Raw genomic sequence first — 16880 nt, 5'->3', positions numbered from 1 at the left:
AGAGTTGATTTTTAACCAATGTGAAATAAAAACATTACGAAAATCTTCGTGTTATATTAACTCATTTGAAATCATTCCACAACATTTAATTTAGATTTTAAAAGGAATTATATTATATATTATTCCCAATTATATTGTCCTCATATAGATTCTCAATAACACAAATAAAAAAATGTCTTGTACTTTGTAAAGGTCTTTGAAGTCGCTTTTTTGTTACTCTTATCGAACTTAGAATTTTTATTAGCTTGTACTAATTAAATACAGGAATATATTTCTAGGTATTCTATAAAAATGGAGCGGAATTACTATGAACTCGAGTAAAATTTCCGAGTAGAATATAATCAGTAATAAGAAATCGACGCTGGAGCGTCAATACCCTTTTGATCTTTATTAGAGACTATTAAGGCTATTATGATAATAAAATAGAAAATATTCTACTCTTAAATGAAAGGTATTTCAATTAGGTATACATTTTTAAATATTAAAGAAGTACAACGCGAACAAAGGGTGTCTTTAAAATGGCTTCATTGTTGACCTAATTTATTTTATTTTCCAATGCTTAGAAGTTTCTGTACTACCTGCAAGCTCAATAAGGTCTACTTTTTATGGCAGTGATAGCTAATATTGGTAGAAAATAACCTCTCATACTTTCTTATCCTGTAACCACCTTAATTCGAATAATAGTAGCACTGACACTATTTTCAGTGATATTAAGTGAGCTTAAAATTTTTGCCTAAATCTTTTCGTAGTGTTCCATCATTCGTTAGTATAACTACATTTTGTATGTTTATTTCATAATGTGAAACCTGCATTATATATGAGCAATATAATTCTTCTGCGGAACACAAGGATAATTTTACTCTGTAACCGAAGAACCCAATGAGGTATCCAAAAAAACTTATAAGGAAGTCGTGACAAACGCATATACATACAGATTTCTGCTCGCATTATTTCGTATGCATGAATCTTTTTATAAGGAAAGTCGCTCTCCGAAACCCCATCAAGAATTTGTGATCCATTTCTAAGACCTTTCAGATTCATATTTATTGTAAGGAAAATAGAGATTACGTTAGGTAAGGTAACATCTTGCTGTTCATAAATTATTTATCGAATTGTTTCTACGAATATATTACATTTGAATGTATTGTACGATATATAAATTATAGTTACGGGCGGTTTAAGTATTATGAAAGCAACAAAGGGGAAAGGATCTATGGTTTACTTATTTTCGATGACATGGACGGGGTCTGAACAGTGATTCTCTCTCTGTGTAGTCGGTCTCTCATGACTGAGGTTCGTGGTCATCATTGGATGTATCGCATTTATAGCGGATTATTTGTCTCCACCGGTTTCTGTTCATTGCATCTTCAACTAGTTTATGGAACTAGGTGGCAGACGAGTCATTAATCTGATCCGTCCATCGGGTTGGTGCAAGGCTTCGAGAACGTTTGCCTTCGGTATTACCAACGATGACAAGTTTCTCCAGATTTTCGACGTATTTTCGTATAATATGTCCGAAGTATGCAAGGATGCGTTGGCGACAGTGATTACGTCTGCAATATTTATTTGATTATTTTTATGAACTTTTGATATAACAGTAAAGAAATTTTGTAAAGATTATACCTATGCTTACGTAAAAGCATGGGAGTATTAGATCTTTTACTGACAAAAAGGGACGGGGCGGTTTAAAAGGCTAAAATTATTTTTACGTGATGATTGAATGGCCCCTAATTAAGTAATAGAAATTGTAATTATGAGACCGATTGGGATTTACGTTGATGCAGAGAAGATATTCTTCAGTTTACATTTTGCAAACATGATTGTGTTTAGGTTGGGAGAATATTGTTCCCAGTCAGTGTAAGTGGGTAGCATGAGATTTATTTAATATCTGAAGTCTCAGGTTGGGGTGACGAAGTTGTAGAGACAATTTTGGAATTTAAAGGTCAGATGATGCTGCTATTGTTTATGGACATAATTTACTTTCGAGCGTTCGTCTTATCATTTATATTAAAAAAATTATCGATGAACGTCAATTTTTTTTAGTTTTTCGGAATAATTATTCTGATGACATATTTCATAAAGTTTGCTTTGGTATTATTTAGTTATCTAAATCGACAACGAGGCGACTTATTAAAATAAAACTAATATGCAAATGGAAATCATTTATCTTTACCAATTTCCTTACAACATATTCTCCAATTGCTTTAATAGTTATTTTTAAACTCCCTAAATCGACAGCATTCATTTTTTCACATATCGCTAGTTTTGTGAATAGGAATCGTATTGATATTTACACACTTTCTTACAACTTCGTTCTTACTCTCTTGCGTAAATATTTTCACGTAAACAAATCGTCGTTTGTTTAGGGAACATATCAAATATGCCGAACAGTGATGCTTGACCCAGATTTCGGGATTAATAAGACGCTAGTCAAAGTACAGCCACAACACGAGAATTTGAGATAAAGTGTGTCATACAGGGCACGTATTTACGTTATATACAAAATATTACAGTGAGTAATAGTGACATAGTGTTGATTAACAAATGATGATTACCATAGCTAGTTAGCGGTAGCTGTTTGAAAACAAATATACGGCTGGTCCCAGAACGCGACACACTGAAGAATACACTTAGTAATATTATAAACATTTATATTTATTGAACACATTAAGTGTAATTAAAAATGGATATACACAAACATATTCTATTTTTAACCTAGTTCAAAAATAGGAGGAGGTTCTCAATTCGACGTGTATATTCAGAACTCAGTCATTTATTAATCAATTTGGATTTTTTTTTATTTGAAATAATATTATGTTCCAGAATGGTCACATTATTTTTTTCCAAAATCGATTTTGATGTTTTAATGAGTTTTGAATTTATCTTAAAAAGTTTTTTTATATCTAACCATATTCAAATGAAACAAAACACCGCCACATTCCTGAACAAACTTTATAATTCGCAGTCTAAAGACCAGAGCTCTGACCTCATCGGTCACATTGATAAGAACATTCTAGTCGAACATTCTTATGTTTTCGCCTTCTCTGATAAACTTCGCCCGTGGCTTACGCATTCCTTCACTCGAGATACGTGAAGACAGCCCATCTTACGAGGTGCAAGTCGATTTGCATTACCGCTCGTGTTTATGACGTGTTTCCAATGCTTGCCAAATAATAAGGCATTGTGATTCATTTTTATCGAAGACTTAACTCAAAACCAATGCAAATAACTTTATGAGATGTGTAAATAGATATAAATATTGTAACGGAAAAAGCAATTCCTCTGTCAATTTTTATTGTAAGTGTATTTACATGACAATGTATGGTGTAATAAAATGTTGCGATAAATTTGGCCGTGACTGTTCAATAACAACTTGGTGTTTGATATATTTGGGTTATAAAAGGATGTTTTTGTATACAATCAGTAAATTACGTACAGCTATTCAACTTGTGTGCAGACTTCGTTTATTTCTTTATTATTATTTATCAGTGCTATACCTTCTTGTTGGCGATATATCTTCATATTTATTAAATTCTAAACTTCTTTCATCTTGTCGTCTGCATCCGCTGATGAAAGTTTGAGGTAAATATTCCGGTCCATACTATCTTCCTTCTCTCAGTTTTCTATTATCATTTCAAGGCTGGGAATACATCGATCCTTCTGAAAGTATAGGCATTCATAGACAATGGAGACAATATCAGGAGCCAAATACTCGTGTACCTTTAAAAATGACTTATTGCCACCCTCAATCAAAAACTGCACTCTCAAGCGCCCTAATCCACAGCTAAAAGTAAAACCTCGTCAACTCTTAAACAAAAACAGTGCTGATTCGTCCCCACTAGAGAATACAAAGGTTCTGATACATAGGGCCCTCGATTTTGGAGGACTCGCGAGCTGCCGCGGGAGGGTTAAGAGTGCTCTTCTACCACTTAGACATTCGTAGGGTGAGAACTAGGGTCGTAGACAATGTATGAAGTAGTCATGCCTTATATTCGATCTTGGTGCTCCGAGGGTGGAGACAACCTGTTTTAAAGGGTTTTGCTTATGGTGTGGTACATTTTGTATGGCATTGTTCAGCTAGGATATAAAATTGTATTTGATAGTAAATTCATAGTTGTTTGAAGATTATGATTATCTAGACGAGTTTATGCCACTATTCATAAAAATATGAATGTTAGTTAAACTCTAAAAGTGGTTCCAAACGGCCGGCATTTTTGTGTCGACTGTCGAGAGGTAATCGTCTCTCGTCATTCGACATTCTATTGGACCCCACTCGACTTACCATCAGTTGCAGAGGGGTTTAGCACGAAGTTGAGCGACACCACGAAGAATTAACACAGTAAATTCGTTAAAGGCATCAGACTCAACGGCTATCAACAGCACATAAAAATCAGAAACAGAATTTATATAAATAACGCATTGTTATTTTAATCTCGATAGTCTATACATATTCATAATATTCCGGAATTGATCGTATTATTTTAGAACAGATATTTTTGTTGGATAAATTTGTGTCTTCTGTTCTTGCTTGTAGATTTAAAATAATAGAAAAGTATCTAGAACAATATGTAATATATTAATAGTATACACCCATCACGCATTTCTCTCCGAAAGGGTATGCAGAGGCGCAACCAGAGCACCCACTTTTCGCCAAGTGTGTTCCGTCCTATGATGTGATAAGGGACATAATTCCAGCAACCATTGAAGGACGCATCATCTTTCGTTTGTAGATATATTTATTGAATTTATATCATACATGCCAGTAGCCATTGAGGTCAATGACTTTAACGTACTGGTAATAAACACAACAATTCCTTAAACCCAGATCATTAAATTGGAAATATTTCAACTGAGGGTCTAAAAAAGCAGTCAATGCAGTGAGTAGAGTTCGAAATAAAAATCTATAGAGGAAAATTCACAACTTTCTGAATAAACGCTTCAAGTCGCTCACAAAAATACCGAGTTTGCTGTTTTAGATCGATCTCAAGATCCAACTGAAGTAACGTTGAATTAAATTTTATTCTCGCTATCTCGAGCTATTTACTCATACATATAGAGCAATATAAATAAAATAATCTCATATTGTAATGTTTTGAGGAAAATCGTTTGATGGAAAAGCGAATTGTATTTCGATATCGTAAGAGGGTTTGTTTTAGTATCTAAACTGGAATCCTGTAAATAGGATGTAATCCCCTGGCTTAACGACTGCTTGAAGAAAAGTTGGAAGGCGATAGCTGGTAAGGAAGTTTGGGGGAAGGATAGGGAAACATGTTAGGAAGGGAGGAGGGGAGAAGACCAAAAAATGTTCACGAGCTCTTACTGAATGTGAATTCGCAACCATTAGGTATACTTAACTGTTTGACTAGGGCTGCGGCAAAGGTCTCCCGGGTATGGCCGTGCATTCGGTGTGAAGACCGAGCGCACAAGATTTGCCTCGGAAGATCGTAAGAAGTTTACGTTGTCGATAGCAGGTTCGTGCGGGTTTAAATTTTGTAGGGAAAATCATGAAGTAAGAATTGATGATGAAGACACGTCATGAAATAAGAATTGATAATAGGGAAAGGAAATTGCAACATCAAGTCCTGAGAGTATTTTGCTTTCATGGTCAAAATACGCGATAATATTATCCTTACTTAAGTAATATTGTCGAGGTGAGGTGAGAGTTGAGACTAATTTGACGAGTTCACGATTAAAAAAAAACAAAAAGAATATCACACCTGTCAGTGTTACTCATCAAAACACTGAAGCTTGGCGAGGCTTTATATTAGCAATTTGTAAACAACAGCTTCCCAATGATGTGTAGTCATAGCAACTTGATAGCGTCTGAAGTTGTCAATAGTAACAAGTATCACTAAGAACTCTATAAACAGGTATCCCTTACACTGGTATAATATAATACTTTTAACAAACTGTCGTGAACATTGCACTTGTCTAGAGCGCGACGTTTGGTATATAGCAAAGTGAATTAAATAAGTCCGAGGGGTTTCTTACAAGTGACAGTTTGTATGCATACGTGATAACAAGATGGAGGCGTTCATGTAATGCTAGAAACCTGCAGTCAGTTGGATAAAATTGTTATTGCTGTCTTGTTTTTTTTGTGGGCACGACAAGGTGATTTCACTGCATCTGATGGTAAGTGTAGTGGGGACCAATAGAATGTCGACTGACGAGAGATGATTATGCCTCGGCAGTCATATAATTGTATATATATAAAAATAAATCTCTATTTCCCTTGGTCATTGCATCACGCGTGAACAACACATTGGCACATTCTTTTTTGTTTTATTAATTATTGTCAGGAGAAAATTCATAAATTGCGCGGGAAATTAGAAAATTTAAGAAAACTTAACGAAAATATTAATTTTATATAACTGTCAGCGATTGACAGAATACTTGCTGCAAATTCATAGTTGACAGGACATCGTCTGTCGGGTCCTATTTGATTTATTTCTTGACGGGTTAAAACTAATTAGTATTCTCTGATCTTCACCGCTCGGTGTCATAAAATGCATATCACTGTTGAGCCTGGCTTACGGGAGGTGCAGTGGTGGGAGTGGGGGGGGGGGATAGGGTCATAGTTCGTCATTTCATCATTTACCAATGAATATATCCCTATTTTCTGTACAAACAACAAAACTAAACCGCATCTATTATCAGCTGCCATTGAAACGTAATGCCGGATCTTGTCAAATAAAAAAAAGTATTAAAGCAAGTTTAACATCGTTTGTAATGTGGCCCACCTGTTGCCACTGTTTGTTTTAAATACTTTATGGTGGCTATTTGATTTTCGGTCACGGTCGTAGTGGCTACGATACAATATATCTTCGCTTTCTTTGGGTTAACGAGCGGAATCAATACATTATTGCATTGGCTAAAGATAAACATTTTTTAAGGAAGATTTACTATGTATTGTGTTTCTTAGGATTAAACTTCCTTAGGAAAAGGAATTTTTAGAAATGTATTCGCTTAAAAAGTGAAGGAAATCGTGTGAAAGTTTCCTACTTATCAATTATAATAATTTAATATAACGAAACACAAAATTCACATTATCACAACGATTTTTTATGTTAGACATTGAAATAAAACTATTTTACGGACTATTTTACTGAACACTATGAACTATGCTCTTAAATTCTTCTGCTGATCGACATTTAATCTAAATAATAATACGGCGCGGCTATAACTAGCGGATATCATTTACCCACTTAATCATTGTGAAACAAGCGCGAAACAAAGTAAATTTTTCTTGCCCTAAAATCTCTAAAAAACAGAATTTTTAAATTAATTTTAGAAAAACACTCTTATTTACACAACTGTAATATTTAACTAAATCTATTTAAATGCTTCTGGCAGAAATCGACAATTGAAAAAGACCGCCTAGCTGTTTTAAGCCGTCTCAATTGTATTTTTTTCTTTTGTACCTTTAAGATGTTAAGAGTTTCAAATTAATAATTTAATTATATAATTTTATACTTTTTTCTGACATACCTTAAATACAATTAACAGTTTAAAAATTAGAAATTATATTTTATTCCGCAATATGTTAGCTTATCGCTAGTAGCGAGCTAATCGACAAGCCCCTAGAGAACCCATAAATCAAAGCTAAAATTTAATGCACTCGTTAATACGTAAGTGTGAACAGGGCCTGTCATTTTGTATATTGCTCGCCAATCATATGTAATGATGGATGACTGCTTTATTCCTAATACCGACGTTTTTATACGAACGTTCATACATAAAAATGTATAAGTGATTGATTTATATATTTGATCTTATTCTGTTTTCTTTTGGTTTTGTAGTGTTATTGGGTATTTTATGAATATAAAATAATATTAGTATTATAAGTTAAAGAGTTTTAACGCGCTAATCTCAAAAAAATCTTAATCGGTGGAATAATAATTCCTGAACTATTCAACCAATTTAGATATTTTCAGTAATAGGAAGCTATATTACTCTTAGATAGTGATAGATAGAGTGCTATAGGCTGCTTTTTATCCCAGGAAAATATTTATCCCGGAAAAACTATTTCACGCGGACGGCAAAAGCGATTATTTAATAAAAGTAAAAATCCTTCAAAAAATGGAATTAAATAATACATAATAAAATAATATTTTATTATTAATAACTTTTGTGAAGTAATATATTTTGACTTGAAGTCATGGCACGGTTAAAAAGTTAAAACATTACATGACAAGAAATGATAAAAAATATATAGGCAATTGTTTTGTCATTGCTTACTTAAAATCTGATAATTGCTGAATCATTTTCTACTTATAATCCGGTAATAAACTATAGGCGCTTACAACTTTAACAAATTAACCGACCATGCTGAAGGCAACCCACTAACGGGTTATACAAACCTCGGCTCAGGACGGTCGCTGGGAGAGGATGAGACATCAAGGAATAGGAATCACTACAGAGAGCTGTAAGCCAGGATTTATAATATAGCGTGGCGCAAATGTTATCCCTTTTTTTCATATATATAGCATAATATTAGACGATATGCAAAATATTCACGAAATGTAAACATTTGTTTAGCCGCAGGGTTTTTTTGTTTTTATAATTCACAAAACTTCGCTGTGAATAATAAATTGAACAAGCAGACCCAAGACATTCCCTTCCCTAAAAAGGAGATAAAATCCTAGAACCCGAGTACAACGCCACCTACAGCGTCCAATTGGGAATCTAAATCATCCAGGGACCCCACCACACAAAAACATACAAATTGTATGAAAATCGGTCCAAGTGTTTAGGAGTTCGGTGACATGCACATGTACTGAAGAAGTTTTGTATTTCTTTTATATTTATCAAAAAAAAACAACTGTCTGCTAAATGTACATTTACCAAACGTGCGAAGTTAAAATAAAATAGTCGTAAAAGGTTTTCTGAAATTGACCAATTTTCTTAATTTTTGTGGTCAAGGGGAATAGACGATCTTTAGTAAGCTCTGGATCATGTAAAGCACTTAAAAATTATCTTTGGTTGTTAAAGGTTTTAATTCAAAGTATTTTTGTAAGAGTAAACACATTTAATAAGTTAGCTTATTACCCGATAAAAACTAAAATGTTAGGAAGGCGTTTCAAAATAATTATAAAATAATCATCTGGTAAAATAACTTCTTACCTTAGATTTGAATATGTGATATAATATAAAATGTTATAGAAAATAAATAACAGTTTATTATAGTCTATTCCATTTACAAGAACATAACACAAGCCAACAAAGTTTTACAGAATCTAAAACTGTCTGTACTTAAAATTGATATCTATTTTTAAAAAGTTCCATGAAATCTGAAACTTCAAAACCTGTAATAACTGAATCACAAGCGGAAATACAGGCAACATCAAACAATGCTACAAACATAAATCTAAATATAATTCAATGCTAATTACATATTGTTTCTTCTATTCGGAGTTTTTTGTTTGATGTTTAAAAATAACTCGATGTTTGTATTATTTTTTTAATGCATAAGACATAAGCAATTAGTTTGCTTGATGTTAAGATCCTTCATAGAACAAACGGCCTTGAGGATTTATTCCATACACTTTCGGCGCACGAGTTACGGCGGGAATCTGCAGATTTATGAATAATTTCTTCAAAATTTCAATTTTAGGTTGTTTTGAAAAATAATCTACCAAAATATTCTTTATTAAATTGTCTATCCAATAGTATTAGTTGCAAATTTAAATTATGTGTACTTTAGGAAATGCACGGAATCAAACATTTTGGTGACATTTACAACATGAAATGAATGAAAGAATATCGACTAAATAATTTTAACAACCAAAGCAAACATAATATATCATAGAAATATGATGTTTAATTTTTTTCTATATGTATTACATATGTCCAATAGATAACTGCCCAAATACGATTAGCGCGTCGTTTTTTGGAATCGCTGCCCTAAGTACTTTTACTATTTAAATAAATACTGCCCCTACTAATTTCACTGAATAAAATCTATTCTTAACATATTTAGTTTTATAAAAATTGGCATCACTAATTAAGCAAAATTTTCTTTTCAGATAAAAAGTCATGGGGCTCGCCGCCGGTACGAAAACGAGAACATATAAAAAGAAACACACTAACAAACACAAAAACAAATGGAAGTGCACATTAAATTAAAAAAACTATAAAAATTATTATGTAAAATTCATTCGATATTTAAACGAAGCAAATGCTTCTAATGGAACGATAAGTGATGGGTGTATAGGCGACACCGTTATGGGGTGTGGACAGAGCAAAATAAATCTCTACCCGAGGCGGAACAAAAATGGCGGCAAAGGGAACAGTGCCAAAAAGTCAGGTGAGGCTCCAATTATCACGTTATCGCAGCTCCTCGAGTCGACATCTTTGCTCGTTTCATTTCTAGCGAAGTTGAGATATTGGAAGATATTGCGGGCGTATGCGATTTTTTGTCATGGTGATAGCGTGAATTTTTCTACGTGATCTTTTGATTAATTGCTTTATCATTTAAAGATTGTGGAAGAGATTTTTCATTCTTCACGGTTATCATTTTATACGATATTTGAATCAAACATCGGTCTAGCGAAATGAAAATCACATAACTCCACGAAATTGAACTGGCCTTTGAATCCGTCAAATGGACTAAATCGGTACAAAAACTTCGTTATCTAATCAAAACAAAACAGGCCTCGGATATAAAAATCAGGGTTCGTGTCGAAAATTTCCCAAACGAAATCATATTTCGACATGTAACATCAGCCAATTTTTTCGCTAATACAAGGAAAAATGTAAACAGTAATTTCTTTTGTTTTTTAATTACTTTACCTCGTTAATAACATCAAAGCTCTAATTATAACAAAGCAAAAAGAATGTTGAAAACGCCATGCCAGGTTTTACAGCGAAATGGTTTTTTTTTTTCTATCCGAACTTTCGAGATTGTGAGAAAAACAACGAAAGACCGTTAACTGGCGCCAACAATTTTATACATCCGCAGAGGTTAACGTTCTGCCTATAAATAATGGGTTGCCAGATTAAACAGTGAAAGTATGCCCGTCTGTTGGAGAGGTATTAGTATCGGTGATTATTTACCTTCACAAATTATATTAAGAAACACATTTATTTTCGTAATTAATATTGAAATTATGTTGCGGGTCAAAAACGAAAAATATCTTTCCATTTGTAGCAATCAATGATTCGTTTCAAGCATATAAATACTTAATCTTTATGTACCTTTACAATTTTTTATTAAGTTACACATTATTGTTGTAAGTTATTTATACAGAAATTATTTTTCGGGTCAAAAACGAAAAATATCTTTCCAAATTTGTAGCAAACAATGATTCGTTACTAGCATATTTATATTAAATTTGCAAATCATATTATGCACTATCAAATACTTGAAGCAAACGAATGCTTCCCCATTTACTCCTAATAATCCAATAGGTACATTCTCTTAGCAAAATTGAAATAAATAAAAACCCGCTCGTAAACATATTGGTTCTCAAGGTATTAATTTCCATCTATTTCATATCGTTTTTAATTTCCCGCTTGCAGGACGTGCGGGAATCTTCTAGTAAATAAAGCGCTGGCAACCCTGAGGGGCGCAAAAGGCAGCCGCAGTCGTGCCCTTAATATTCATGAGCCTCTAGGGCACACCTGAGACTAAGAAATGTTTGAGACACGCGAAGGGCGACACTTGGCTATGTCTGTCTAATTATATATAAATGTAGCGAATACAGTTTTAGCTTTAATATAAATGCATCTTTGTGTTTTGGCAGAGTGAAGATTCGTCTGCAATAATTAACAACAAGACGCTATGTGACATGTATATGTATATGTATGTATATGTCGATATTATTTATTAAATTCAACAAACAAAAAAAAAATTTGAATAATCGATAATCATAAGTTTAGACACCAGCAAAGAACAATATTTTTTTCAAAAATTCGGAATTTTACAGAAATTTATACAAGAGATAATAAATAAGTTTTCCCTAAGCACCTATTGACTAAGAAAATACGAAATTTAATCAGCAAAAAACATTTTATATTGCACTTGGGTCTCTCCTTTTCGTTTACGGGCATCGGAGGTGATATATAGGCATTTATTTCAGAAGAAAACTTAATTATACTTAAAAATAAAGTCTATCTTGGGAGCCGTTGCAACTTCATTCATAATTTAGATAATTGAAATTAATACGTGTGGATTCGGTAAAAATGCTTTTTCACATACAAATAAATTATACCAGCTCGCCTTATAGCAAGCAACACAATATCAACCATATATAATAGCACACAAAGCCTTAAATTACAAAGCTCTGCGTAACACTACACCGCACCGTGCACGTATCACCCTGAAGCTTTAGACGTTAATTCTCACAAACCGCACATTTCTACACAATTCTGACGAAAGAAAGTTACTTACAAAGTATGCCTATCTGATGGTAAAGTTTGGAAACGGCATATTGATCAAATATTGGCCATTAATAAGGGGCCTAATCGTAGTAGCCTGCGAAATTCATTAATTGACAGTAAGTCTTCTAGTGATAAAATACTACGCCAAGTGCGCTTCCGAACGAAATTGTAGACTATGAGTGTTCACAATGAGACGTCGGATCCAGCCTTGTGGCCGAGTCCGACAAATAATTCCACTAAATCTTCAATACAGCCGAGACCAAAGCGTCCTTGATGATTCGAAGTATGCAGTAGGTCCTCATAATGAGTTACTACTCTCTGTAAATCTACAGATACTAATGTTATAAAGAAGAAAGGTTTTGTTATTTTGTTTGATTGTAGGGGCTAATCGCTAGAACTACTGAACCGATTTAGAATCAATCACTAATAGGAAGCGACATTACTTCTGAGCTATAGGCAGCTTTTTATCCCGGGAAAATATTTATCCTAATAATTAATAAGAAAGGTAAAATTACAAGACATTTATACCTACGATGTAGTTCCGTTTCATTTATTTTGTAATTTATGTGGTTGTTATTTTTTGTCTGATAAAACAGATTATAATGATTTTTGTCCAAGATTAGTTTAGACCAGAGGTTTCGAAACTATTTTTTCTCATAGACTGCTTTCAAAATTTTATTGGTGGCCCTTTGCAGCTAAATTTCTACCATATTCCCCAGAATATGCAAGTTTTTACATATTACAGTCGCCGAGCTTCATAAGTATTATCTGTCTACATTGATAGGTGAAGTCAAGCCAATATTTTAGTTATTTACTATCAGATAAATTTTCGTGGACCCCCGTTTACGAATTGTCGACCGCCGTCGAGTCTTTCGTGGACCCAGTCCACCTGGACCACTTTGGGATTCAATGGTTTAGACTAAGGAAGGGAGATTTGCAATATGGAACGTTCTTTATAATACTTTTTTATTTTATTTAAATATGGTTCTCCAACAGTACACACATTTCTGGTTTATAACATAATATTAATGTAGAGCGGGTAGTTTAATAAGTCTGTTGTGTTGCAGACTCGCTCTTATTTGTGATCTATTTTACATCACTGATCACTAATTTAAATCCTGCTCAGCGTTACTAGAAAAAGTACGCGAAAGTTTTTCTAGGTATTCCTAGTAAGTTATTCCTGGAGCATGGGCGTCGGGTGGAGGGTGCACGCCCCTGTAAAATAAATACACAAAAGAATTGCTTTTTATTAAGTCACTGTATGAATTTGCTACAATATGAGTTAAAGACCACTGCGGCTATATTTGGGTCGCGCGATTTGAATTTGATAATAGCTTGATGATACTATGAAGAAACTAGGTGTTCTGGCGGGTTCGCCCACGTAAACAGCCTTTCCCGTTCCAAAAATCCGTAAAACAGGGTACGAAGTAAGTGCCGTCTATTAAAAAAAAAACGTTATAAAAACAATAATTCCAGAACAAATGACCGGGTTAAAAAGCAGGCTATTTATTAATCGAGGATATGGTCTATCCGTGTAATAAACATATACCGTTGTTGTTTCTGCTTCTACTTCTAAGTAACACAAATACCCGAACATTTTCACTAACTTTCGCATTTATATTATATACTAGCTTTTGCCCGCGGCTCCGCCCGCATTATAAAGTTTTTCGGGCTAAAGTTTTCTGTTATAACAGTCACGCTATATATTTCCCGGGAGCCTATGTCCTTCCCATGGTCTCAAACTGTCTCCATACCAAATTTCATCTTAATACGTTGGGTAGTTTTTGAGTTTAACACGTTCAGGCAGACAGATGCAGCGGGGGACTTTGTTTTATAATATATTTTTGTAGAACTTTTTCAGAGGAACGATCCCGTCATACATCATTGTTGCATAATTTTAACCGTTTACGCAGTGCACGCAACGGAAGCTCTCAAAACTAATAATTTTCTCCCTTTTTGCAACATGTTTCATTACTGCTGTGCTCCTATTGGTCATAGCGTGATGATATATAGCCTATAGCACTCTACGAACAAAGGGCTATCCAACACATAAATATTTTTTCAGTTCAAACCGGTAGTTCCTGAGATTAGCCATTACTGCTCCGCTCCTATTGGCTCTAGCGTGATGATACATAGCCTATAGCACTCTACGAACAAAGGGCTATCCAACACAAAAATATTTTTTCAGTTCAAACCGGTAGTTCCTGAGATTAGCCATTACTGCTCCGCTCCTATTGGTAATAGCGTGATGATATATAGTCTATAGCACTTCAGGAACAAAGGGCTATCCAACACAAAAATAATTTTTCAATTCGTACTGGTAGTTCCTGAGATTAGCCATTACTGCTCCGCTCCTTTTGGGTATAGCGTGATGATATATAGCCTATAGCACTCCACGAACAGAAGGCTATCCAACACTAAAAGAATTTTTCAGTTTGACCCGGTAGTTCCTGAGATTAGCGCGTTCAAACAAACAAACAAACAAACAAACAAACTCTTCAGCTTTATATAATAGTATAGATTAGTAAAAGTAAGATGGTGTGTACACATTGTGCTTGCGAAAAATTTGAGTTGTGTTTGCCTGCTTCTGGACTTGTATTTTAATGTATCTTTTGGTGTACCCTCGCAAAATTGTTGTTATAATGTAATTTCGCAGTACGTGAATTAATTTGTAATTCTTGATGAGAAACAAAGTCTTCTAAACCCAAAATATTGTACTAAATTCACTTCCCTAAAAGTAATCCTGTCGGCCATGTCAAGGAGTATTATTAATTTCAACCAGCCGGGTTTATTTTTGAACAGAAAATGCTGTAAAACCCATCAAATTCTAGCGAATCGCTTTTAAACCAATTAATTCGCGTACAGCTTCAATTTTAATTTTAGAAATTCTATTTTCGAATCTGTGTTGTAGTGTGAAACCTTTCAGCATTTCACGCGATTTTAGTAACAATTTCGAGTTTACTATGACCCAGATTGTCTTTCGTTTTGAAACAGTAATCATTCATGGAATGCTTATACGATACAAAATCTGTTCTGCTATCTAAAGTTCTGCTACTTATGTATGGTTAAGTACAAAAATAACTCATTACGCCTTCATCTCCAAGGGGTGGGCAGGGGTTCCACTTTTCGCCTATTATGTTCCGACCCAGAAAGTGGGGCAAGCCAATCGCCATATCAAGCACAAATTTCAATTCTGGACTGATACTGAAAACAAACTTAATTACCTAGCCCGACTCAAGATTTGAATACGATACTTAAAAGAAAAAATCACATCGCGGATGCAATACATTTTTTTTTTATATGGGCACTGCCAAGTTATGCCACTGCACCTAATGTAATTGGAGTAGGGTCTAATAGAATGTCGACTGACGAGAGATGGTTATCCCTCGACAGTCGACACTATTACACCGGCAACTACGCCACCGAAGCACATTATTATCATGTAGCACATTATAATCTAGCACAATCCTTTATACGCATAAATCTTATCTAATAATATTTTGATAATTTTATGGCTAAAAATATAATTTGTTTTTATTTATGGCACAGATTTCACACCACATTCTCATACTTTCAACCTTAAAAATCACTGCATTTCCTCGTGCTCATATAATCTGATGTCCGTCCTTGCGAGCCACACAATCCTCTTTATTACCATTGGCTTATGACAATCGCTATGTGAAACCAGAACACAGACAATACCGCACGACGTCCATTTCCAAATGATCATAGTTTGTGGCTATGTCTTTTAGATTACGTTGATCGCGTAGTTGCATTGAGATACGAGTAGTGCGAGGTCTGGGGTTCAGTCCTCAATCAAGTAAAATGGTTTTTCCAAGTATCCGGGGAAAAATTATGTCGGTCAATATGATAAGACCGCCCCCGATTACATGAGACTAACATGTAGAATTGGGTGTGGTAATCTACCGCTGAAAAGGGAAAAGGCATAATGTTGTGTATTTTTAAATTGACGCTCGTTTAGATCCTCATTCTGGCAATTCAGTTCATAAAGTATTCAGAAGTCATTGTTGCCGCGCTATACAAGTTTATTTTATGATTATCCCTGCATTGTATTAAAAGAATGGATAGTATTGTTAGTATACGGGTAGCAATAAAAGGTTATTTTATAGCTAGCCTATATCGTTATCTGAAATCTTAATGCGTACACAAATCACACACGCAAGTCATCTATTTTATTATATTTTAACCATAGGGCAATAGATATTTACCATATTCAACATCAAAATTCTTTATAACATTTGTCATACATAGCAAGCACGGGAAATACAAAATCACCACTTCAACAAGTATAAATTGGCTGATAGATTCTAACGATGCAAAGGTTCATTCGTAAGCGTGTCTGTTTCTCATATTGTAATTTTTGATGATGATTGGTGGTCAACAGTTTCCTATTTATTACTTTAGTTTCAACTACCATATCGATTGAATTTCGTCAAATATGGAATGTTAACTTGAAGTATCAAAACTTCTACCTACTT

At 34.1% G+C, this 16880-nt stretch overlaps 1 protein-coding gene across 1 annotated transcript in view; it reads left to right on the top strand.

Moving 5' to 3' along the window:
- LOC115443315 overlaps positions 1-16880 on the top strand; it is a 96221-nt gene that overhangs the window by 57242 nt on the left and 22099 nt on the right. Inside the window, exon 2 of the mRNA XM_030168671.2 lies at positions 10026-10306. Coding sequence (XP_030024531.1) covers positions 10225-10306 — 82 coding nt within the window. The 5' untranslated portion in view covers positions 10026-10224. The remainder of the gene's footprint in view (positions 1-10025; positions 10307-16880) is intronic.

This window comes from Manduca sexta, chromosome 28 (assembly GCF_014839805.1).
Source record: "Manduca sexta isolate Smith_Timp_Sample1 chromosome 28, JHU_Msex_v1.0, whole genome shotgun sequence".
NCBI lineage: Eukaryota > Metazoa > Arthropoda > Insecta > Lepidoptera > Sphingidae > Manduca > Manduca sexta.
The sequence above is the reverse complement of the archived record's forward strand: the minus strand, read 5'-3'. Positions and strand labels throughout refer to the sequence as shown.